The following is a 27,061-nucleotide window of genomic DNA, read 5'->3' as shown; positions in this document are numbered from 1 at the left end:
AGTAAACTCCAGGAAATCCAGGAAAAAAAATAAGGAAAAGCGCTCGGAGGCAGGTGCACGGATTCCGGGAGAAGGTTGGGTAAGAAGGAGAATGGATAGAATGAAGTAAGAGTCCGGGAACCAGGAAAGCAACAAAGTTCTGAGAAAGTGAACTACGGAGCACACGTATAGCCACAGCTAACAGTAGCATTGAGACGCGCGGAAGCACGGGGGTGTGGCTATTTTATCGAGCGTGCTGCAATGAACGTGAAGGCTGGCAGGCAGCGTTCAGTGTTTTTGCGGCCATGTTGGTAGTACAACAGAGTGCAAGCCCCGACGTGACAGGGACCAGGAGGCCCAGAAGGGTCTCCGATGGGTCATGACAGCCCCAGCATTAGGAGCAGGGATAGTTTGCCAGTGTTTTTAATGTCATCAAGTTGATTTTTAAAGTCAAGCAGTGTGATTTCAGTTCTGTGCCTTGGTCGGAAGCCTGATTGACGGATACCGTGGTTTTCGTCAAGGTATTGTTGGATCTGGAGGTAAGCTGTGCGGTCTATGATTTTTTAGGCTGAAGCGGATGGTGGTGAATGGGTCTGTAATTTGTAGTAGTGGCTGGGTCGAATGTGGATTTTTTGAGCAGAGAGGAGGAACGTTGCTTCTTTCAGGGCAGCTGGGATAAGCTTTGTGAAAGAGGAGTTGATTGCGGTGATGACGGGTGCGGGGTAGGCATCTCCTTTGCAGCGCGATGATTTGAGGCTTTTCATGACGTTGACCACTTCCTGCTCTGATACAGGACGGAATGTGTAAGGTGGGGAGGGTCGGTGAGGGTGGGGACTTGGGAGGCGTGAGGGTGATGGGTAAGGGGTATGGCACGGATGGGCAGTTTGGATCTGATTTTCTCTTGTAGGGTGAGGATTTTTCCTGTGAGAGCTTCTTGTACCTCAAAGCACACGGTATTGTCTATGGTGTACTCTATGGGAGGAGTAGCGAGAGTCTCATGTTCTCCAAGGATGGCGAAGAGCTCACAAGTGTTGGATTTGGCATTTTCTATTCTGGCATTGTCGGTGATGGCTTTAGCGGTGTGTGTGGCTTTTCTATATTCTTTTGCGAGGGCTGTAAAGTGTAAATTGTTGTCTGAGGAGAGAGGGGTCTTTTTTCCAGGCAGTTTCTGCTTGCGTGTTTCTTAGCGTGGCTGGCGAGGAGCTCAGGAGTGAACCAAGAATTTGCGTGGAGCAATGGTTTAGTATTTCGCTGTTTAAGAGGGGCAAGGGTGTTAACAGCTTGCAGTAGTGTGCTGTTGTAGAGATCGAGAAGGGCCTCTTGGTTGGTTGCTAGATTAGTGGAGTCCTTAAGGTCGGTGAGTAGTGGTAGGAGGGGGTCATTGTTAAGGTGCAGCGGGAAAGCTTTCAATTCCAATTGGAAATGATGCATTTGTATGCTTTGAATTATGTATGCATTTTTTCAACAAGGTTCTGTCATGTATCTTATGATTGAGGCATTGAAATTCTTGTCTAAACAGGACCCCCTGCTCTTAGTTTATCGTTAATCTATGATGACGACACCTATTTTGACAATACTGCCTGAGTGAGTATTGCAATTGAGAGGCTTTCATCGTTCTTCAGGAATACCTTCTTTTGTATTCTTATAGCCACAGAAACTGCATTATTCCCACTGCTACATTCATCTTCATTAGGGCATCTTGTTAAGAACAAATAAGCTTGCAAATTTACACTGTGTATAATTTTTTCATTTACCTTTATGGCAAGTCAGAAACCTAAGATTTGCTGTTTGCTTGCTTATGCCCATTTAGCTTATGGGCAAAGGTGCCCCTCTTGACATTTATAACAGAGCTGATTTCCTTTTTTCACATATGTGCCCTTGTTGTCGCTATCCCTAACAGATCCAGAACTAGCTCTTAAGAGTAATTCTTTTCCACCATAGTTTGTTTCTCCCCTGAAAAGCCTTTATAGCTTTCCGACAGCATTTTGAAGCGGTTGCTTAAGCAGACTTTAGCACAGTAAAAATAACGTACAGTTTAGGGAAATCATACAATCTTTTTTTCTTGTTTGTGAGCTTTTATATAACTTCTTGTACATTTTGTTATTTGAAAATTTAATTTCATCTAGCCAGCTTTTTGAATTGCAACATACTAGTTGTAATGTTTACCTAATTGGTTCAGTGTGTGTATTTGTAAGGTTAGAAATTTCTTTTTCCTTTGTTCTGCATGATGCATAGAAAAAAAGCTATGGATTACTGATACTAAGCAGGATTGCTTTAATTAAAGCAATGTAGTAAGTTGACATTCAAAAGGGAATAACCAAGTTGTCCTTAACTCAATGTACAGCACGTATATGAATGGGAGGATAAAAGATTATAGTAGCTGTTTTATTTTTTCATAGGTTCTGCCAAGTGTTGACATCGATAGTTTTGCAAGTGACAGCTCAGATTCAAAGGTAATGTTGCCAAGCCCTGAAGTTAAGCTTTCACCAGTTCCGGCTGAGCCTGCCCCCCAGGTATGAACTGAAAGCTATACTATATATTAACATATGCTGTGTAAATTGGTCTGGTTTATACATTTTTAAGACAAGGTTGTCTGAGTCATTATTTTTTTTTATTCATCAACTGATGTCTGAAGGGATAAAGATGTTTCGTGGTAAGTAGCGCCGATGCTGCTATACTCTTTGAGCATACCAATATTAAGGCTATCATGGGAGGAGTGGTTTGCTGATGGGGGATGAGTGGTTTGGATGGGGGAGGAAAGGTGTAGAGAAAGAAGTCTTTGCATCAGAGAGTGGAGGCAAGACATGGGCGGTGTGAAATGTTGATGGGTCAGTAGTGGTGGGAGGAGTAAGGTGGAGGGGTGAAGCAGTTAGTATAGACAGGAAAAGGGTAAGAGTGGGCGTGTTAGGAAAAGCTTGATTCCAAAAGTGTAATTGCAAGGCCCTATCCCAATTTCGTTCAGCACACTAACAATGGGATGGTATATGGACCGTTAGGAATTTCCAGATGAAATTTGGATACCCCCCATATAGATTATCATCTTTAGACCCAGCAAGCTTTTAGATGGTACAGGTTACTATTCGGAAGCACTAACTTGGGGTTATGGACGCCTGGGTTAGGTAGAGGGTATCATCAATTAGAGAGAGGCAGAGATGGGCAGGCAGAGATGGAGGAAGAGGAATGCATATGGATGCCCCTAGGGAATCAACATTTTATGAAAACTGTGAGGGGTCAGAAATGCGGGGTGGACCACTTTGTGAAGGTTTTTTTCAAAAGATGCCATTTTATTAACTCAAAAGGTTGGATAAATGCCTCACTATCCCTACCCATACAAGGATTTACCTGCCTAAAATAAACTAAAAGAAACATTCTAACTAAATGGTTCAGTATCTCACACCTAAACATACACAATTTTACAAGGCAATATATGGCAGTTCAATAGCAACAAATGTAATAGGGCAATTCACATCCCAATAATGGTTTCTCCTAATCTGGGTGAATTCCACTTCCCCATTTTCAAGCAGGATTTTGTTCAATAGTTCCCAAAAAAAGTTAAGGAAATCCTGTTTCGTAACCACGTTCCACTGCAATTCTCTTTTTGTTCACCTTGATAACACAAAGTTCCAATTTGTATTCAACCAACAGTTCATAAGTGTTCAACAACATTTTCCTCTTTTCACTTGCTACAAAGTTCTTGAAACAATTTATTTTCAACAACCGAAAGGTCTTCATCAGGATATTTCTGTACCAGTTCACAGAACCGCTTGTCTGACAAAATGTAATACTTCTGCAGCAGTTTATAAAACACTTGCTTCAATTATATAAAGTTGTCAGGATGATTCTGCATTAATCCTCAAAAATACTTCTGCTTCAAGATTTGTAACTACACCACAGTACTTCAATGGCTTCCACCTGGTCCAGTCACCTGCCAGGCCTACTAAGACAAAGCTCTCTGCTCTGGTGTATCCTCCTGGCAGAACAGATCAAAATACTACATTCTATGACCTGGTAAACTCTCCTGCCAGGCCAGAATAAACTATTACTTGCAAGTACTTCTGTGGTAAAGGTTAGGCTCAAACAGGTTAGCAATCTATTTTGCTCCACAACACCAAGTATATGTATGTTTATCTACATAGCGCCGTACTGGCCCGGAGGCATAAAGGAGCTAACAAAAAACAAACAGTTGCACCAATGATAACCATTGCTCAGAAACAAAATGACGAAATACATGGACCTACAAAGGTCAGATGCCAATAAAACTACCAACCGTATTTGCACAGCGTGACTAGGATAGAGAACAGTTGTCCATAAAAAAAACAGTAAGCTTTGGACTACAAACCAACAGAGAACAGGATGCCACTCTATATGATTACATTTCTGACGGAGAGCATCATATGGTGGCATTTACAATAAACTTCAGTTCAGATGGCACATTACCGAAGTTCTTACAGTTAGATAAAAACTTGGAAAATTACTACGCCCACAGCTAACCAGTATGCAGTCTCTATCCTCATGTGAGCACCAGTGATCATTCTTGATTCCCAGTAGGACCTTACAATCCATGGTTCTTATAACCCCCTGGTCCAATCCTTTGTCCAAGCAAGGTCATAATTTTGTTTGTGAGGGCTTCCTTAGGTTCAAACCCTGCTGGAGTCGTAACATTAGCAATCATAAAATGTCTTTGATCTAACAGTGTCTCTTAAGAGCTTATCAGAGATAGGGGACATCTTTGTTTTCTTCAATTGTAATTTCAATGAGGGCGTAGATTTAGTTTTACATTTATCGCATTGGCCACCCAATAAATTCTACAATGGAATCAAGAACCACTCTGGTGCTATTTGTTTACACCTGGGTAATTGCCACACCCTCTGCAGGTTATGCTCCACTCCTTCTGAATGTCTTTCAGAAGAGCAGCTTTCCTGCCACTCTTGTTTTCCCCTTTCACACTAACCAACTGCTGATAAGGATTCTGGTTCACTTTCGCACTTCTTTGGCAACGTGAGTTTAAGCCATTTTCTCTTAGCACCTCCCTTTCATATGGGCAATAGTTTTTACCAACACTGACGTCCTCAACTGCCTTCTTTTGGCTTGGACAATTCTGGTTTTCCTTAATTGGCTGGTTATGTTTCTTTTTTGACTTTGGCAATGATGGTTTGTCTTTTCTTCTAGGCATATTTATTTTATTTATGTGCTTATAAAGCGCTAAAAGCCCACAGCCATCGGGTGCCTAACATAAGAGATAAACAGCTTACATGACATTTGACAATCTAATCTGACCTAAATCATCCTACTAGGGTCCTTTATTTGAAGATGTGGATTTTTAGGCTCTTTCTGAAGGCCAGATAACTTGGTTCGAGGCAGAGGTAAAGGTAAGTTGTTAATTCCTTCGCTGCCAGTACAGGAAAAACACTACCCAAACCGGTTGCTTATCTGTGTGGAGGCACTGTGATCCTACCTTGTGTCTCTGCTCTCAGGGAACGGTTGGGGGTGTATCGTGAGATCTTTTTCTGTAGGTATTCAGGCGCGGATCCATGCAGGCACCTATGCACCAGTGTCATGGCTTTAAATTGAATCTGATCTTCAGTCTTCAGCCAGTGTAATGTGTTCCTGTCCAGGGAGATGTGATCACTTTTCTTCTTTCCTTTGATAATTCTAACAGCATTGTTCTCCATGACTTGGCATTTCTCAAGGCAGTTTTTCCTCTCTCCGAGCATGAGAGAGTTTCCGTAGTCTAGGCAGGACAGAATGGTCACCCTGGCAATCGTGGCGCTGTTCTTTTCACTCAAGAAGGGACAAATAGCTCTAATATTGCCCTTTCTTGTTGTTGCCGCTTATTATGCACCACAATGTCATGATCTGTCATAAACAGAGTCTGGCCTTTGTTAGATCAATCACATGTAAATCAAACTCAAGATATATATAAAGGATACCACGGGTCAATCAGACCTTAATAAAGGATACGGGATGAGCCTGCTGTATTCAATGTTCCACCATGCAGGACTACCGAAAAAGACGAATCGAAGATCAATAATAGACCTTCCAATTCATAAGGCACTCTGTCTAATAATTTATACAGACATAGTGAGTGATCAATGGAAAGGGCCAAGCGAGAACAACACCAACCTGTAAAAGAAAAAACTATATTTGTCTACGATGTATCTACACTATAGACCCATTTATATATTCCACACTAACCTGTGGTGGAGGAACTGCAGTACTGTAGAACAGAAAATAATTCAATCCAGTCTGAAAGCAACAACTAGGAGGAGGGAATGTTAGTAAAGAAGCTATTCCCGAAAGACATGAGGGTCGCGCTAGAGCCGGGTTGGTGCACACCTGGTTAGCGTCCCAAAGTTCCGTGCACAAAGTATCCAAAGTCAATGGCCAGGAGAAAATAAATACTCTTCTGAGGAAGCAGTTCCAGTAGGCCCTAGAACTCTGTATGTTAAAGTCCAATTGAAAAAGAACCCAAATGAAGTTGAAAGTGAAAGAATAACATTAGTTCCTTATTTAGTAACGTTTGCAGGACTTTACCAGTGTTGACGCGGTTGCTGGATAGGTGATTGTTTAAGCAGCACGTTCCAGTTGTCTGTTGCTGTTACTGTTGTTGCCCGCGGGGAATGGAAGACCGCGGGAGGAAGACGCTGGATGCAGACTCCCGGCTTTGGTAATCAGACTGCCGGGGAAGGAGTTTTCCACTTGGGAAGTTTATAGCGGAAAGGCTCTCGCCGTGATAGACCTCCCGCAGGAGTCATCCCGCTTGAAGGAGCACAGCGGGAAGGAACCGCTTGTAGTTCTCGCCACAGGAGACGTTCCGCAAGAAGGATTGCCGTGATAGGCGTCCCGCGGGAGACATCCCGCTTGAAGAAGCACAGCGGGGAAATGTTCTGCAAACAGGAGTGCAGCGGGAACGTTCCGCTGGGAAGAAAGGTGGCGAGCAGTTTTAATAAACAGCATGAATATCTGTTAACAGGCTAGTAATGCCAGAGCTTTGGAGGAAAACCAACGATCAGAAGCGCAGAGTCAGTGCTATCAACTTTTTAAATGCTTATGGCGACGTCACGTAAACAGATCACGTGACCGATCACCGGACTCCCTGTCCCTGCTGCCTTTCACTAAACGTGCGAAACAGCTTCCATTGTATAAAATGGCCTAGCTGTCCTATAGGCATAATGCCCATTCCGTGGAACCACACGTCCTCTGTGAGGAGGGAATGCAGAGGTAGCAGGCATGACATAATCACTCTCTTCTGGTATGATAAAGAGGTTCTTATTCTGCCATCTGCGCCTTTTTAAATCGGCTTGGTTCACAACAAAATAATGAACCTGCTTCATATTAGTTCGGTATTCAAAAAGTTTAGTGTTACTTTGTGTATATCATTTCTGAAGTCTAGATCCCTGGACTTCGCCAGTGGGCGGTTCCGGTGCGCTCTGGGGTCGCAATGTAACAGTGAACTCACCGGGTCTGGGGTGCGCGTCCATTCGACTCGCTGCCTCCAGGTCTTCTGCTTTGGTTTCCCTGCGCGGCCCGGTAACCTCTCCTTCACTGCTTCCTGCAGCCTGCGTCTGTCAATATCAGAGCTCTCCTGGCTCCCCAAGCTATCCAGAGCTCGCCTGCCACCGGTTCTTGTTTGACGGTGGGAAAAACTGCTAAATGGTACGCTTTCCGCTGCGTGACCTCTGCAGCTGACAACTCAAGAATAAGAGACCCTTAGGACCGGCATTCAATCTACACACCACTGTGGTCCTGGCGTCTTGGCTCCCATCTGACTTCTGCTGCCACATGGAGGTAGGAAAACTACTCCACCTTCTGCTACTGCTATCACTTTTCTTCTTAATCGCCTGCTCTTGAGGGGGCCTTTTTGACATGCTGCCCTCAATTCAACTAGAACAAGGTATATACCAAAAAGGATACGGGTGGAGTTAACATTAAAGGATACAATATGGATCCAATTCTTTCTTTCTTAACCTTCACTGAAGAATCCTCAAGGAAGAATCCTTTCCATTGATTACACCCACTGCCCGATGCAAAACACGGCCAGAGCGAGGAATCAATTGAACGGCCAGAGCGAGGAATCAATTGAAAGGATGAATAACTATGCACATTCTCCAATCTGTGTACAAAGAAGCATAAGGTAAGTAGTAATAATTTTTAGCTGTACTCCTTTAATCCCACTAATGCTAAACTAACCTGTACGAGTAGTTTGTCGAGTTGAGGTGAGCTTCGCTGTTCCAAATGAATCCAAAACACCAACACAACGAAAAAGGAAGGGGGAAGTTAGTAGGAAACTAATCCCGAACGGAACATAGGGCCGAACTAGAGTCGGGTAGGTGCACTCTGGATAGCGTCCTTTAGTTCGGTGCACTAAACGGAACACAACATAATCCTGGCATCTCCAGCAGGGTGTAAATGGAAGAGACTTTGGTTGGCAGAATGTAGATCACCTTTGATTAATATTGAAAAACAATAGTCCTGACATCTCCAGAAGTTCAAACAGAAGTCTATCTCTAGTTTGTAGTGCGTTATTCACCCTTGATGCCTAAATTTGAAAATAATTAATCCTAACCGGGACACAGTACTTATGAGTCTCAGTAAGTGAAAGTTCATGGACACAGAACTAAACAAGATGCTGTAAATACTCCCATAGCTCAGAGAGTAGCATTGAAGGTTAGAAGCGAATGACAACACACAGCAGTGGACATGTGCTAGAATCCGTGACTAGTATGGAAGGACTCTGATGATAAAGTAAGGCGAAACACCTCAGCGGGGAACAGCAATCGACTTCGAGAAGCCGCCACGAGGTGCAGCAAACGAATTTGATGCTCAAGTCTCAGGAATATAAGAGTGGAAATTGGTCCGGAATCCAAATATTGAAGCACAGCAAATATAGACTTGGGAACAAGCTTTAAGAATCTTAAGGCTGAAGGACGCAGTCCGAACGAAATCAAACCGCCAGCATGAAACAAAGTTGCAACAATCAGAAGCGCGGGGCGCTTAGGGAAAAGGACCTATATTTGTTTGTTTTATTATTTATATTGCGCACCAGACCCAGGGGTATTCGGGCGCGAATGCAAAAAGAGGGTTGTTCAACTTAAATTGCAGGTTACAGATTAAACATAGGGGTACAGCTACGGTTACAATGCTGTAGATATGTATTGTCAACGAATCACAGATATATATACAGTAAGTTTACAGGAGTTCAAGTATGACATAAATAATGCAGAACAAATATACAGAATATACATAAGAGCCTAGATGTCAGAGGGGTTAGGCATCATGGTCTTTAAGCCATTGAATCAGATTGTATCTAAATTGTCGGTAGGGGAGATCTTCCCTTAGGGCAGGGGGAAGGGAGTTCCAATGTTGTGCTGCTTTGACAGCGAAGCTGCTCCCACCAGATTTAGTGAGTTTGAATCTGGGTACTAACAAAAGGTTGGAGTTGGCTTTTCTTAGGGGGCGAGAGGCTGTTTGTCTGCTGAATCTGTCTATAAGGTATTGCGGGGCTGCGTGGTTAAGACATTTGTGTGTGAGGGATGCTGTTTTGAGGAGGATTTTGTCATTAGTGGTAAGCCAGTTAGTAGATCTCCTGAGGTCTGATATATGGGCGTTTTTGGGGACGTTTAGGGCGGCTCTGGGGGCGTTATTTTGGAGTGTGTGTATTTTGGCGGTGATGTATTTGTTACTGCCTATGTAGAGGGCGTTGCAGTAATCTAGTTTCGATAGGATTAGTGCCCTTGCTAGAATGACGCAATTGTTAGGTGAGAGGAAGGGCTTGGCTGCTCTAATTAACTTGCAGGTGTAGGAGGTGGCTGAGGCCATGGCATTCACTTGTTTACCAAAGGTAAGCGTGGAGTCTATGTGGAAGCCAAGGGTTTTAACTACTTTGGCCACAGTAATGATGTTATTGTCAATTATGAAGGAGTCCTAGTTGGGACCTAGTTTTTTAATGTTAGAGGAGGTGCCTAGAATGAGGAGTTCAGTTTTGTGATCATTCAGGCATAGACCGTGGGAGGCCATCCATGCCTGGATGATGATGTAGACTCTGTTCACAAAGGCCAAATCCTTGTCATAATCTGCTGTCAACGGGATGAGGATCTGTGTATCGTCTGCATAGTTAGTGTAGGTGATACCAAGACCGTCTAGATCATCGAAAAGGGGCTTTGTAAAAATATTGTAAAGGGTGGGAGATGCACATGATCCTTGGGGTACGCTGCATGATATAGGTGCGGGGTCTGCAGCTGCTAGAGGGGAGAAAACTAACTCGCATTGTCCTGTTATGTAAGAAGGACTGGATCCATGCGACTGCTTCATGGGAGAAGCAGGCTGCCGTGACCAGATGATTGCAAAGAATTGCATGGTCTACCAGATCGAATGCGGCGGAAAGGTCGAGGAGTAGTAGGAGTGAAGTCGTACCTTTTATCTCTTAGTGTGTCTATTTGTGCCTTAAGGTCTAGGAGTGCAGTCTCAGTACCATGCTGGGGTCTGAAGCCGGACTGTCAAACTCGTAGGAGGTGGTTTAGTTCCAGGTGGTGCTGAATTTGTAGGTAAGCTACTTTGTCCAGGATTTTCAGTAGGAATGGCACAGTGGTTATGGGGCGGTAGTTGGTTGGGATGGAGGGGTCCAGTGTTTGCTTTTTGAGGAGGGGGAGGACCCAGGAGTGTTTCAGGTTGCTGGGTATGGTATCTGATGGAAAAGAGGCGTTTATAAGTTTGGTGATGAAGGGTGAGAGTTCACGGGCAGCGTCTTTTATGATTTGGGCTGGACATGGGTCGCCCTGGCAATTGGAGGGTTTGAGAGTGAGGATGACTTTCTCGACTTCTTTATTGGAGACTTTGCGAAAGTAGAAAGGAGGGGTGTCAAGTGTGGGTAGAGAAGAAGTGGATTTCAGAGTAGGGAGTGAATTCGAGGTAGCCTTGGAAGGGGCGCCTATGTTGTATTTGGGATAGCTAAGGAAGCTTTTTTGTTGTGGATTTTCGCCTGAAGCATTATCTTATTGGCAAGGGCATTTTGTATGCCTGTGCACCAATCTTTATCCTTAATCCATGAATCGGGAGCTTGGATAGGGGATTCTACTTCCTTTAGGATGGCGAACAATTCTTTAGTGTTGGATTTAGCTTGAGTGATACGGCTGTTGTAGGATGTTTGTTTCGCCAGGATGATTTCTTTTTTGTAGAGGGTAGCTAAATTCTTCAGGTTATTTTTGTTGATGTCCGAGGGGTCTGATGTCCAGGTTTTTTCGCGTAGGCGTTTCTTTTGTCGGATATCTTTCAGTAGGGGTGTGAACCAAGAATTTAGGTTTTGGCGGGTTTGCTTTTCCTAATTTTCAGTGGTGCGATGGCGTCCAGGGAGGCAAGCATCACTTCATTGTACTTTTCCTTCCATGGATGCTGGGTCAGAGTGATCTGAGAGGGAATTTAATGTGGGGAGAATGAGGGGGATAAGGTTTTCAGGTGTAATATGTTTTTTATTTCTAGTAGGTGCGGTGGGAGCTAGGATGCTGTTGTTCATGGGTGTGGTGGCTTCTAGGGTGAAGGATACCATGTGGTTGTCGGACCAAAGCTGGGGCATTATAGAAGTGATGGTGGTTGGGCAGTTTTGTTCGGCAATCCAATCGAGGGTCCTTCCTTTGATGTGTGTAGGATCCGTAATCTTTTGGGTAAATCCTAGTTCCTCAAGGGTGCTGTTAATTTGTAAGGCATCGGGGTCGCAAGGGTCGTTGAATCCAAGATTGAAGTCGCCTAGGATGAGACATTGATTGGAATTTTTTAGATTGTCAGATAATAGGTTCATGAGGTCTTCCTCAAAGGAACCTAGGGGGCCTGGTGGTCGGTAAATCAGGTGGATGGTGATAGTTTGGTTGTTGGCGATGGTGAGTTTAGCTGTAAGGGATTCACAGGAGCTGGTGTTATGGGGTGAGGAAAGTCTTATAGCTAGGTGATTTTTGACAATTATAGCGAGGCCACCACCTCTAGACGTGGTGCGATCCATGCGTATAAGAGTATAATTATCCGGGATGGCTAGTCCTGCTGCGGGAGGAAGCCAGGATTCTGTGATGACCAAGAGATCTAAGTTTTCATTTTGGATTATGTCCGCTATTTCAGTTGCATGGGCTACCATAGAACAGGCATTTATTAGGGCACCTTTTATTCCCGGTAGGGTAGTTGGGGCAGTGGACAGCTGGACTTTGTGTTGGCATTTTGGGGGGGGAGGTGGATTCTCTAAAGATTCGACTATTGAGTTGTAGTCGGTGTTGGCCAGTGTTGTCTATGTGTGGTGGAGTGTTGGTGGTATGCAGGGTGTGCCTATTGTGGTTAGATGCAGGTTGGGCCTTAGATAGTGGGTCATAAATTCTTGGGAGTCTGGCACAGAGTCTTACGTTACACTTTTGGAGGCTGCAAGGATTGGTGGCCATGATGGTTTGCTCCTGGGGAACACTTCCGTGGGGTAACTGGGTCTGTGGTTGGGATAAATAGAGGATGGTTCTGAGTAGAACTGTGTAGAATAGTGGTAGATAAATAGTAGGCTGGAGTAGTTAGCTTGGAGTGCTGGCCACCTAAATGCAACTTTGATAGTGCACATGAAGATGAATAAGCACTGTCTGATAACTGTTGGTCATATATGTGCAACCTAACTGCAAGATTACTGAGACGGGCAGGGATCTAGTTGACAGGCAACCTAAATGCAAATTAGCTAGAGCAGGCAATCTCACAATGCGGTCAATGGCTGCCACCTTTTTTGCGTCCCCGAGCCCATTGTAAATGCGCAGGACCTGCCGAAGCCGTGATTGGCGGCCCTGCCCCTTATCCTGCACCTACCTCCACGCGGAAGCTGCCGCGTGGAAGTCAGCGCAGAAGGGCCAAGCCAAAGGGCCTGTCGTGAGCCTGTCTGGAGCTGTATGGACTATGGACTCCTACACGCTGTCGCCCCTAGTCTAATGCCACTCTTAACACTGTTGCTCACAGCTGATCCATCCGAAGGAGCCAGAGCTCCCCAGTGTCGCCATGTGCTGTTGATGGAGCAACACCCCCACCTGCATCCAGCCATTCTGCTGAGGTAAGCTGGAGACATATCACCTTCTGCCTAACTAGCCCCACCACGCTCAACCTCCCCAAGCGCCAGCATTCTAATTTTAAATGCATATTGGCACTCAAATATTCCAAATTCTGCTTCTGATGACTGTGCTGACCATATGCCGCGTGTCTCGAGGGCACGATTACTAGCCTGGCTACTAGCCACCCTATTGCTCGCTTCTAATGCACTAGCCTGTCTTTCCACACATCATGTCACCAGTATACTGAGTTACTAGACCGGGCCTGCACATGAAAAATAGTAATCCATCAATGCTTAGCTATACCCTATGCCAAAGGCACGTGACTCGTGAGCCCAAGGCACGATCATGTGACTTAAGGAGCAGGAATGCAATGCCGTTAAGCGGGGCATTTGGAAAATAGACTCCACCTGTTATAGAACGGTCTTGCTGCCGTTCTGAAAGCATATGGACTCCTGCTACCGTATGCAACAGGTGAGTGAGGCATGACACTTTTATACCTCCCAGTCTGCAAGTTGCAGTCAATTTGAAATGATCCACACCTGAGGGAGTCTTGTGCCTCTGCAGTCCTCTTCTTTGTCCCAGTACATAGGGAATTGTGGGACTTGAAGTCCACAACAGAAAATAGAGTATTTTCAATGACATTTTCATCACCAATTTCACTACTCTCCTTCTACATATTCCCCAAAGGAGTACCATAAGGATTCCAGGAAGTTTTTGGCTTTACTGAAGAATGGGGTTTCTCAGGGTTTAAATTGGTAACTTCTCTTCCTTATTTCTCTGTGACTCATAGGAGCTTTCATTTCTATGAATGTCATTAACTTGAAAAGGGGGTTTCTTACTCCTAATACATGACTGGTTATTTTTTTTTATTTAATGTGATTTAGTTATAAATTATAACTTTTGACATTACAGACATGAGAAAGAAAAAAAATTATATTTCATCATATCATATATAATACATTTGATACAAATGATGCAGTAAAACATTCTCATATAATTCCAAAATACAAAAAAAAAAGAAATGATACTTAAAATTCAAATTGGTTTCTCAAACAATTTCATAGATAAATTCAGTGCAATGCTTCCATGCTAAAACCTCCATTAAGTGCATAAACATGAATGATTTGACAGTCAATTTAAAAGTGCTTCTAATTCATTTTTTGGATGTTAGAATAAGCCAGATTTGCTCTATCAATCAATTGAAGGTGCTTTAAAGTTTAGGGATTTGACAAGCTCTGTTACTACCATGACCATGCTGTTACTACCATGACGATGGAAGTGGTAAGTCCCGCAAACCATGCAGGAAAGTTCGACAATTTTAAAATGCTTCAATTTCATTTTTTTGATGTTAAAATAATCCAATTTGTTCTAACAGTGAATTTCGGTTTTATCATTTTTATTTTCACCAATAAAGTTTGCAATACAATTAGAAATAAGCTTCATAAAATTACAAACCTGGTCAGAAGATTGAGTCCAAAAGAGAAGAAAAAGAAGAAAAAATCATCTCATAATGCATGACGCAACATAAATAAGGAGAACAAGTAGATGAAGAGAGAAAATTGAAAAGGGACCAGAAATGGAGAAGAGAATGAAACAGAAGAATATCTAACTGTATCATTTGGTAGTACAATTCATAAATAATCAATAAACACATCCCCACGTAACATGGCATGATCTTGGCTAGCATAAGAGCAAATCAGAATACATTTCAGGGTAATAGTGAATTTGGACAAAACACACCTGCATATTGAGTCACCATGAGACTTTAACCATACACATTGAGAAAGATCCCCCATATGTCCATAAACTTTTCAGTCTCTCCTTTCAATTTGCAAATTGCCTTTCCATAGGTGGAGATCGTAAGCAACTCATCCACCCACTCATCGATGCAAAAAGAGCTGGACGACTTCCAAGCCCTAAGAATCATCTTTTTCGCAATCATACAGGCCCTAAGGAACCACATTCTCTTTCTAAAGTCAACATCCTCTAACAATGACACATCACCCAGTACTAAGAGAGACACAACCATTGGAATGGTGCAGCTCAACACCAAACCTAATCTCTCACAAACTCCCTCCCAGAATACCTTAGTCTTGGGACAGAACCAGATCTGATGACTTAAGGTACCTCTTGCTTGTTTGCATTTCCAGCTCAGATCGTTTTCCAACAAGTGTCGCTTAAACAGATGCACTGGCATCTAAAAGGCCCTAAATAGAAGCTTGGTTTGTGACACTCTTAAGCCCCAGTCCATGCTCACAAGCCTCACATTACCACAGCAACGCAGCCAGCATTTTTGGTCAATCACTTCACCCAGCTCCTCTGTCCAGGCATTTGCCGTCTCTAAGTTCCCCTTATGACACGTTCTCAGGACCTTGTACATAGTTGCGGCTGGGTGAGCAGCATATTTGCATGTCTCTAAAGCTGCCCAAGCTTTGCCCTGGACCGCCAATTGTGCAGGATCCATGTTTACGGAGATGATGCTCTTCAGCTTTCTATACTCTGCGTAGGTGCATTCCGTTAGATCAAAAGTGCGGCAAAGTTGTGCAAATGGGATCCATTGCTCATCTTCAATTAGGTCTGCAATATATTGAATCCCTGCCAGGAACCATGCTGGCCACAATAGCACTTTTCCATGTAGCTTCAAAGCTGGATTGAGCCAGATCGAAGCCTCCGGAAATAAGTGATTGGTTCCAATACAGTTAAACAGGTCACGCCAGCACTCCTTCAAAAAAGCATTTGGGGGATTTCGCCTTTTGGACTGTTTTGACACTGTAGATAATAAGGCCTTGGGGGCCAAATGAGATGATGCATTACTTTCTCTCAGTATGTCAACCGTTGGCTCCCCATCAGTGCCGATACATTTACACAGATGCCCAACCGTGAAGGCCAAGTGATATTCTGAGAAGTGAGGTAGATTCCTTCCACCATACTTCTGAGGTAGCTGCATTTTCCATAGCGCAAGTCTTGGGGGTTTCCCGTCCTATATACATTTCTGCATCATTCTATTGATGTCTTTGAAGTAGTGGTTTGGCACTTTGATTGGAAGCATGGAAAGAAGGTAATTTACACGAGGTGCAATATTCATTTTAATACAGTTGATTTTCCCCCATGTTGACAGTTTCAGGACTCCCCATCTATCCATGTCCGACTGTAGTTTTGGTATGATCACATCAAAGTTCATTTTTGGTAACTTCACCACCTCTGAAATATTTGGGGATTTGGATTGGGCCAATCTGTTTTGACCCCAAGTAAACTGGAACTGACTACATGTGAATTGCATGCACAAGTTGTTGATTGGGAGAATTTCCGACTTAACCCAGTTTACCTTATATCCAGACACAGAAGAAAATTGTTGAATATCTTGCATCAAATAAGGTATGCCGAGTGCTGGATCCTGTATAGCCACCAGCAGGTCATCTGCGTATAACCAGATTTTATTTTCATGGTCATCTTCTATTATCGGGAGGAGATTGGCATCAGATCGAAGTAATACTGCCTGCGGTTCCATTGACAAAATGAACAATAAAGGCGAAAGAGGGCACCCCTGTCTGGTACCCCTGGCAAGGTTGAATGATTCTGATATTAGACCGTTGGTGATTACACTGGCCGATGGATCCTTATATAGAAGACACACCCATTTCAAAAAGCCTTGACGAAGTCTCATTTTCTCCAAGCAATTAAAAAGAAAGGCCCATTCAATACGGTCAAACGCTTTTTCTGCATCTAGGGATACCACAGCTGCAGCGGTCACCTGTGCATGCCCATGTTCAATTGTTAATAGTAAACGCCTCATATTGTCAGCTGCAGACCTCCCGGTGACAAAGCCGACCTGATTATTATGGATCAACGATGGTATCACTGGCTCCAGTCTTTGAGCTAGTATTTTAGCAAGATCTTACAGTCCGTATTGATTAAGCTGATCGGCCTATAATTGGCACATCGAGTAGGTGACCCGTCTTTTTTAGGTAGCACAGTTATCAAGGCGTGCCGCATAGTATCTGGCAGGGAGCCAGCATCAAAGGATGCATTGTACACATCACACAATAGCAGCAGCGCGCTGTTAGGCAATATCCTATAGAATTCTGTGGGTAGTCCATCAATATCAGGCGATTTGCCTACACTGACTGATGAAATAGCCCACTGAACATCTTCTATGTGTACATAACCCTCGAGAGTCCTTGTCTGTTCATCAGTTAGGCAAGAGAGTTCTTTGGAGTCTAGGAAGGACTTTATAGCATCTGGCTCGCAGCTCAATTCCGACTTGTAGAGTCTTTCATAAAAATTATGAAACATGTATTGATTCCCTTTTGTTGCGTTTCAAATCCCCCTTCAGGTCTTCGGATTGCAGTGATGATATGGTCACTCTCAGCCACTTTCAGCCTGTGGGCTAAAAGCCTACCGGCCTTTTCACCATTCTCGAAGTAGTTCATCTTCTGCCTAAATAAAGCATAATCTAATTGGTCCGACATGATTTTGTTCAGTTCATACTTCGTTTCCCTCAGTTGGGTTTTAACCCCTTCATCATGGCTCATGACAAATTGTTTTTCCAATCGTTCGGCTTCAGCAGATAACGTCTTCATCTTTTCTTCCCTCATCTTCCTGAATCTGCCAGATTTCGCCATCAGCACACCTCTGATAAAACATTTAAATGCTTCCCAAATGGTAGAGACCGCTATGCCTTCTGTCCTGTTGTTTCGAATGAATTCTTCAATCTCATCCACAACGGCCACTCTGGTTTGCTCATCTTGCAAAACGTTTCAGTTCAGCCTCCACCTTGCTGATTTGACCAAAGTACATTGAAGACCGAGGCATAACGACACAGGTGCATGGTCTGAGATGTTGATCAGACCTATCTTGGAATTAAAACAGTTTGGTGTCACCTGACCTGAGGTCAATAAAAAAATCAATGCGTGAATATGAGTCCTGGCACTTGGAGTTGAAGCTGTAGTCTCTCTCCGATGGGTGTTCCAGACACCATATATCATCCTTGTGAAATTCGGCGATCAAACTCTAATGATCTCTTGCTTTTTTGGGGGTTTCTGGAGCAATCACTGTTAGATCGGTCAAGCAATTCATCCATCACCAAGTTGAAGTCGCCGGCCAACACAATTGAATCAACCTTGCAGTTTTGGATAATTTGTGTAAGTGATTGAAAAAATAGAGGCTCATCTGAGTTTGGCACATATATATTACACAAAAGTAGTATACAATTTTGTATCTTGACTGTAACAGACAATTCTCCCCTCCATGTCTGTTTTGCTGGCCAGGACTGTCGGAGGCAAACTCTTCCTAATAAGTATTGAGACACCTCTTTTGCTGCTTGAGTGTGTGGAGAAGTAGGTCTGACCAACCCATCCTCTCTTGTTTCTCAGCTTCCTGATCATCAAGGAGGGTTTCTTGGAGAAACGCAATGTCACAGGGCATAGATTAAATGTTTCAGCACCTTGGTTCGTTTGACAACATTATTAAGCCCATTAACATTCCATGATACCATGTAAAGATGACTAATCGATCTAAGATTCATTTTGTACACCACAGATTGGACCGTGGGAATGAGAGATAAAGGAGAAAGTAGAAAGAAAAGCAAGACGAAAAAAAAAAGAAAACACTCCCAATTGGGCATACAAGACCAGACAAAGCTGGCAGCAGTTACAACAGACGGCCTACTGCTCAGATGTAGCACTGTATCAGAGTACAGAAGCCTTTAAGTAAGGTAATAAAAATAAAGCACTAAAACCTACCCAAACCCCGATCCCCACCCATCGTAAACATTCCCGGCTGACAATAATAAACTCACTAATTAAATGAAAGCATCCAACCCCGTTAGTATATTCACCTATCCACTGTAGATTATCACTAGGAAGATATCCTTCCTCCTTCAAGCAGAGATAAGCCCCCTAAGAGGTACACACAGCAATACTCTCAAAGATCATACTTCAATACACGCTTCTATACAGTAGCCACCATTGCACATCCCAGGCCCAAAAGACGACAAAACCTAAGTTCAACAATGCCAAAGTCACCCCTCACTTCAAAGCCCCCTCCTGATTCCTCAATCCTCTGTTCCGCTTGATTGATTTGAGGTAGAAGTACATCATATTGCGCAATTTATTCAAAGTTCACTTCTCCATAGACCACTGTTGAGGCACCTAAGAGGCGTCCAACATTCAAATCACTTTGGTTGTGGCATGAACCCCAAGATATAAGTTTGCGACCTGAAGAGGGTTGCCATGGGCTGCTTTCACTAAAGAAACATATCCACTTTAAATATACATATATATTTATATGTAGACATTCCCTATGCAGGGAGAAAATGCTCAAAGGCATCTCATAGGCCCTATGCCTTTGTCAATGCTGTCCCCATGGACATAAAGTTAAGTGCTAACCTAAAGAGGACAGATTACATACACTGATGAGTTACCAATATTTGTTGAGGTGTGGAATTTACAGGAATGCTGGACTGTTCATATACTATACACTGGGCTCATTCAAATAAAATCAGCAACAAAAATGCGTTATGTCCTTGACTATACCACCCTTGAAAACAAGTGAATTTCAAGTGCTCAAAATGTTGCAGTTTGATGAACCCTGTTACTGCCAGGACCACAGAAGTAGTACGTCCCTCAAGACATGTTTGCCACACCCCATCACTATCATCCCATTTTAAAGCATCCACAAATCTTTTAAAATAGTGCATACAGAGGCCCCTCACTGCAGGGAACGATGTCCTTACATGCTTTAGAGTCTCTACCTGATGCCTTCACAAAATCTACAAAAGATTCGATCAGTCGATAGCACACTATATTTACCCTGAATTTCTCTTGTAGGTATGGGTTGTATTTAAATCTTTAATACTCTCTCCGAACACATTTATCGGGTAAATCGCCAAGTATGGAGCCAGAATACCTGCCTTCTTGTATTCCAGAAGCAAGTACTGCAGTAAGAGGTAACCATGCATGGAGTCCATGGTAAAGGCCCAATTAAAGCAGTATAAAATGTTCTTCACTCGCCCAGGATTTTGGACCAGATCCTCCACACCCAAGCTCAAAGAATCAAGCAATGCAGAGCAATACAAAGTATTTTTCATGATAGATGTATTACCACCCCCTTCCATCAAGCTTTTCAAATCCATGAAGAGGGATAACGGCTTCCACTTCGCTCTACACTTTAATGATTGCAATCCCAACTCCTATCTAATGCAACAATTGGAATGAAGCCCTGTAAACGGAGAAGAGGACGACCAAACAAACCCTTCAATTGCACAAGCCAATCCAAAATCCAAGGCAGACAAAGTTCAATCCCGATGAGTAGTTTTGGTTGAACTTTCCCCCTAATAGAATCTTAACACGGGGATCGGGTAAAATGTCCCAAACTTTACTCTACTCATTTGATTATATAAATTGACAGCACGAGTTAACATCCAATCCTTAATTTGGGAATTATTTTCCTTTGCCACCACTGGAAAGCCTAGGTAAATAAACTACTTTACTTTTTCCAAACTTTCAGTTCCCAGTTGCCAATTAAACGCAGATTTCTTTTTGCTTATTTTCACAGGACAAAATCTTAGTCTTGGATTCATTAATCATTAATGTTTGGGTGTGCGCAAACTTGTTAAAGGCTCTAAGTCTTTGGAGACCGATAGACGTTTGATCAAAAAGTAGGAAGTCTTCTGCATAGGCCAACCCTTCTGGACGCAACCCCTGCATCTTTGGTGTTGCTGATGCAGCCGCATTCAGGTCAATGCCAATGTCACATAAATAGCGATTAAACCGGCCGGGAGCCCATGCGCATCCCTGCCTGACACCCCTTAATGTTGCCACCAAACGTGAGAGACTTCCTTTCTGGTTTAACCTTACCCGGATGTTTGCATCCTCATGCAGCCCAATTAGAAGATGTAGCAAACCTACAGGAATCCCCCATGATTGCAGCTTAGTCCACAGCAAGCGGCGGTCAACTGCATTAAAGACAGCTGAAAGGTCAATGGTGGCCACATACACAGCTTTAGATTCCCCCTCACAAACTTGGCTTAAAATTGCTTAGTATAAACCCATTGATGGATGTGCTCAAGGATTTCCAGAATCATGTTTGCCATTTTTTGGTCAGCCCCAGCCCCCTTGGCCATTTCTCCAAATGCTCCAACAGCAAAGCCGCAAAGACCTTGCTGCCGGCATCGATATTGGCAATGGGTGGATAATTCACAGGGTTGGACCGCAGGCCTTTCTTATAAATTGGAACCACATAGGCCCTAGACCATGATTTAGGAAACAAATAGGTCTTCCCACTTGATTGAACAGAATAGTAAGGATGGAAACCCATGCTGCGGGGTTCCCCTTAACCAATACATTGGACAGTTGATTCGGTCCAGAGGCCCTAGAAGTACTGATCTTTGAAATTACCTCTTCCACACTATCTATCGCTACATGGAAGTTACATCCTATGTCCAAAGTGGTTTTAAGAAACTTTGGGCCTACAGACAAGACCAACACCTTGGAAATAGGAGACCCAGTCTGCTCCCGAGACTGCATTAACTTGCATAGAGGCTTGAGAATAATTCAGGTTATTTATCAATCGCCAGAATGTGTGTGTGGTGTTCTTACACAATACCTGGAGTATCGCTTCAGAATCTCTTTGTAACATCCGGGCACGTTTATACTTCACCCAATTGCGATACTTCCCGGTTTTCTAACATTTTGTCCCTTCACACTAATTTTAATGACCTTCTCATGTCTCTCTTACGTTCTGCAACCTCTGTTGTAGGCATGTACATGCTTCCTCCAACCTCCTTGATGGATTTGTTTCTTATCGACCCCACTGGCCTCTATTAGCTCTGGCTGTTCCAAGATATCTTGATTTTGTGGCAGTGTGTCAAATATCCAGGACAATAATTCCTCCTAGATTGCTATAGTGTGGAGTTTACCCTTTCAGTTGCTGTGAGGTTCCAACTAATTGTATTCCTAGCTACATTCACCCTGACCTGCTTGATCGTTCCATAAGAGGAATTATCCATACTGTTAACAATTTCCAAAACCAAAGAGAGAGGGCAATGATCACTACATTCCCTTGACAGTATCTCTAGCGAGATACACCTGTTAATCATGGTATTGCCAACAAAAATATAATCCAATACTGAGGCTACATTCCCATTCGACCAAGTGGTTTTTGCCGGAACGTTGCCTTCAATAGCCCCATTCAACATTTGTTGTCCCAAGCCACACAGTTTTGTTGCTTTCACTCCATTTATTTGCTTAATCCCATTGGACCTATTAACTTGCACTGAACTTTCAGCTAGGGGATAGGCTGTATTTAGATCTCCAGAATACAAGACACCTCCTACTTGCTATCAAATCGCCCATTTTAATGTGCTAATAGGTATTATAAATTAATAGGTTGCATATTAAAGCCTGAATAAAGTGAACGTGTGTGGCTAGGATTCCAAAACAAATCTCCCTAATCCACAATGCAAAAGTCCTGGCAGAGTCAAGGGGCCACCATAGGGGTGTCCCATCTCTCCTTGTCTAGCATTCTGGGTACATATCATGGAACAATCCAGTATGGGGGAAGAAGCAACCAAGACCCTCGGAGGGAGATGATTTCATTTGTGTTTAGCAATTGCCCTACTATGGGATTAGAGATTAAATGGTTATGTCCTCTTGTGTTCCAAGACATACATTTGATCAGCTTTTCCCCCAATATGTTTGCTTGGAGGAGTGTCTTGGTATGTTGTTATCCACCCGGCAAAGAGAACCTGCTAGCCAGGACCCGCCATATGACTACTCCACAATAGTTGTTTAATTTTTGGCATTAACTTGCTTCTCTTTCATACTCATTACCCGCACCCAGTGTTGCCTTAATTTCAGAAGGGGAGAGGGAAGGTACTAATTTCCCCACTTGGTCTCTCACCATCTTGATAAAGAGAGATCAAAGCCAAATGCCTGAACTCCTTGCTTTTCTTTTATGACACAATCACTAATCATTTTGGAGGAGCTTTAGATCACTGCCCTATCTATTCGAAATAAATCAATAAAATCGACCCGATGCAGATCCTTTGAGGCTAGGGCAGACAAAGCAGAAATTGTACTGAAGAGACATAAAATGTTTGCTGGATTTAAAATTAATACTTTCCCCATAGAATCAAACCTCCTATCAGACTTTTCTTTAGGGTGTGGTGGAGCAGAAGACCAGCTTGCATCTTAAAGGCGCTTGGGCCCAATGATCTCCGATGTTTACCAAAGTTATCAATAATCTCTGGGGCCTCTGTGCTCTTTGATCCCCCGGAATGCTGTATGTTCGATTCTGCCCCCCTCCCACCCCCTCTCGTTTCCGCAACTTCGTTTGGAGATCCTGGGGACCGCTGTCCTTTTCACAGAAGGGTAGGAGTCTCAAGGGAAATGCACACCACAGGCGGTGCCTGGTCACTGCAAACTGTACTCATACCTGTCATTGTGCCATTAACTCTTCTAACAAAATCACACATTGCCCCCCTAAATGTTCCAAGAGAAAATTTCAGGACCAATTTCAGGATATCCGTTACTGCACACTCAGATACACCAATCCGCATCATACTTTGGTTCTTATCATTGTCACTCATAGCATTTACATGGACGGACGAGGGAGACAAGCTTTTAGAAGCCTCTTCAACTATTATACACTCAGTAGCACTCTCAGCCGGTGCCTCTGTCCTGGCACTCCTGTTGCTTTGATGCCAACTGACAGTATCGTGACTGCCATTTTTTCCAAAATAGCTTTCACCACTGGCTGTTTTAATAAGCAGGATCCAAAATATTTGGATGCATGTTTACAAGACTTTTGAGGTATTTTTTCTTTTTTTTTTATCAACAGATTTATTTCTCCTCTTGAACTGTGATGATGGAGCCACCTCACCCCCTTGAAACTCACCATCATCACTCTCTTCCACCCCTATGATCCTGCCATTTCCCATAGATCCGAGATTCAATGACACCTTAACCGCTAAAAGGCTAATTTCATGCACTGCACCGGTACACCGTTGTGCACAATGAGTGACCCATCAACTGCTGACCACACATATGATTTGGTATACCGTCTGATGGAACACCCTCAGATAATATTAGAGACATGAGAGCTACGGTCTCTGCTCTAACCGAGTTAATATGAGTCATTCACAAAATGGGACCACATGAGACCATCGCACATGGCTGAGGTACAGGCAAACAAAGTGCTTCACATTAGCATGCACTTTTGTGTTTTCTGTGTGGAAAATAACCGACTCCATTAAGGCGGAGTGAACCTTCGTTTCTGCTTTAATTCCCTCGTACACGACACCAATATACTTAATACTGGTTAATTTCCCATAGGATATACATCTATCCCTCCCCTACTCCTGAGTCCATATTTTTCTGGACTGCCGAGAGTCGCTGGGGGGAACTTGAACTGGAGATGACAAAAATGAAGAAGTTGATGAATTTGAACCTGGTGATGTGAATTGGGAGGGAGTCAGAGGCGTATGGATCATGGAAGAAACATTCTCCAAGTCAATGCCAGAATCGAAATAATGTAAGTCTCCCCTCGCTCACTGAAGGTATCCACAAAATACTTTCCAAAAGCTGTGGGGTTAACATTGTTCAGTGCACCGCCCTGCATCGTTTGTGTCGGGTTACCCTGAGGTGCAGGCTCAAACAAATTAAGGTGTTCCGATAAAACCAGAGGATCCGGTATGTTTCTAACCACTTTGGCGTGAGACACTATTATCATCCTGAGTGAGGAGTCCACATTGTCGTGGGGGAGCAACTCCGATACAAGTGGCTGAGCCAGAACTTCCTCTGTACCCGGAACTGATTGGGTGAAAAGGCTGTGATCTGACCAGGACGGGGCTGCGGTTTACCAATCTCCTTATTTTTGTCCTTCTGACACCCTAATCGATGAGAAGGGGGGGCCTGAGGCTACCACTGCCACCCGCGCATTGGTCACTACTATCCTCTAAAACGCCATCTGGCGAGGGTGGCAATGACAGACGGACTGCCAATAACATAACATATAGTCCTATATCATCTCACAGATCTCTAGGAGATTTTTCTCCTGCCCCAGACCACTGGGGAGATTTTGGTGGTGGGGTGTCTCCCTAATCCCCCACTTTGGGTGTCTTCTTTCTGGCCTGTTTCTTTTGGTAACCTTGAGTGTATTGGTTGTAAAGGTGCACACGTATGTTACTAAAGAGAGTTAGAGAAATTGCCTAATTAGCTCAAAGTTCAGGGTGCTCCCTATTAGATCTGTGCTACCAGATCGAATGTATATGCGAAAAGAAATGGTACCTCAAACATTGAGATACAAACAGGGGCACAACGACTATAACCCAAAGTTGTAAATAAAGTTCTCAGAAAAATAAATGTAAAGAAATTCACATTCTTTTCAACAGGATATATTGCCAAAATTAAATAAGGTACAGTGTTACTTGACACAATTGTTAAATACAATGAGCAAATCAAGATTTCAAAGAAATTATATATAAAGAACCAAAAAATAATATATGCAGTAAATTGAGTATCAATTTCATCGACAAGTGCATAACCACTGGTTTTGTAATAATAACTAAACAGGGATCAGTGACTCCTAATTTTCCTTAATGGGAATATCACGATATCTGGACAGGGAGTCACTGTATGTATGGATTTAGGGATACTCCGCCAGTCTAATACTACGTGTTTCGGGCGTTACGCCCTTCTTCAGGTATTGCTGTCGTAGATATTCTTTCTGAAATTTCAACAGAAATAGATTTGTTTTAATTTTTGATTTGTAATTGTTGATTTTCGCAAATTAAATAAACGTTAAAATTAGTTAATTTATTTTAATTGATCATAACTGCCTAGACGCAAGAAGGTTCTATTCAATAACCTGTAAGATATATTCAACCAATAAGGTGGTGTTGATTGTTCACTGCCAAAATATAATTCGACTCCTAGAAATAAGAGTAGAAGAATTGGAAAGTAAGGAGGTGTGGCCATCCTATACATAATGTCTAAGGCATTTTTGACTGTGTCTCCCAAAAGAACTTCACGAATGATCTGAAGCGGGACAAAACGCTCGATAAGCAGTGTGTGCCGCTCAATAAACAGTTCTACGTGAGGACTGGGAAATTGGGTAATGCTGTCCATATAATTAATAAATTCGACTCCCCAAAAGTGCAAGTCCTGCTTAGTTGGAATAACGTGATGAGCTTCAGCTTAATGGTCTCTTTGCTTGCGCACACTGTAATGATAAACGTGTTGTGGTCACTCTCTAATCAATTGTAGTACTGTGTTTAATGTATCTCATAAGTATAATCACTATCGGTACCTTCCAAGAAGTCAACTTCCTCCGAATAGATCCGCCAAAAATACTCTTAGATGGTCTGTGCAGTTTGTCGGTCCACACTTGTTAGATTCAATCTATCAATCCTAAAGTTCATTTAATTAATTTCCTGTAAAATGAACGGGAACAAATGCTCAAATATACCTAAGCAACCAGTTGCTGGTCGTATTCTTATCAATATATCATTAACTAGATGAATTATGTTAGTAATCGCTTACCTGGATAGCGCAACATTGGAATTGCTGTCCAGGTGAGGGGTAGCAGGGCTATTCGAAATTGAACGCTGACTGTTAACACGCTTTCCAAATTTCCTCCAAGCCGTACTGAAAATATTAAGTTAGACCCTACATGTCCATCACTAACTTGCGTGGCTGAGTGATTACTAAGTTCCCCTTTTACACCAACAAGGAAAAGGAGTACGAATTTACTTGCTTCTATGTGCGTGTTTTTTTTACTGCTGTCTCAACGAATGCCAGTCTGATTTTGGTCTTCCTGCTTCCTCAAACATTGCGGTGCGATACGGTCTATTGGATTCTTATTTTAGAAACTATGCTAATAGTGTGTATTAGATACTGCCATCTTGAAATAAGAAATGGCTACCTCATACATCCCTGCTCCAACTCAGGAATGTATTGATTTTGTTACTCAGCCATCTTGGAATAAAAAATGGCTGCCTCGTAAGCCCATCGTAGTTAAAATGGTACCAC

The 27,061-nt window shown here is 43.0% G+C and overlaps 1 protein-coding gene across 2 annotated transcripts in view; it reads left to right on the top strand.

Annotated features, from left to right (window-relative positions):
- The window catches only part of KIAA0586 (KIAA0586 ortholog), a 2,241,463-nt gene that overhangs the window by 1,228,082 nt on the left and 986,320 nt on the right, over positions 1-27,061 (top strand). For both annotated transcript variants that reach the window (XM_069637413.1, XM_069637412.1), the window contains exon 18: positions 2,379-2,492. In XM_069637413.1, the coding sequence (XP_069493514.1) occupies positions 2,379-2,492 (114 nt within the window). The remainder of the gene's footprint in view (positions 1-2,378; positions 2,493-27,061) is intronic.

The sequence above is a fragment of the Ambystoma mexicanum genome, chromosome 14, assembly GCF_040938575.1.
Source record: "Ambystoma mexicanum isolate Mex_15411 chromosome 14, UKY_AmexF1_1, whole genome shotgun sequence".
Lineage (NCBI taxonomy): Eukaryota > Metazoa > Chordata > Amphibia > Caudata > Ambystomatidae > Ambystoma > Ambystoma mexicanum.
Note: the sequence above shows the minus strand (reverse complement) of the source record. Positions and strands in the feature narration are given on the sequence as shown.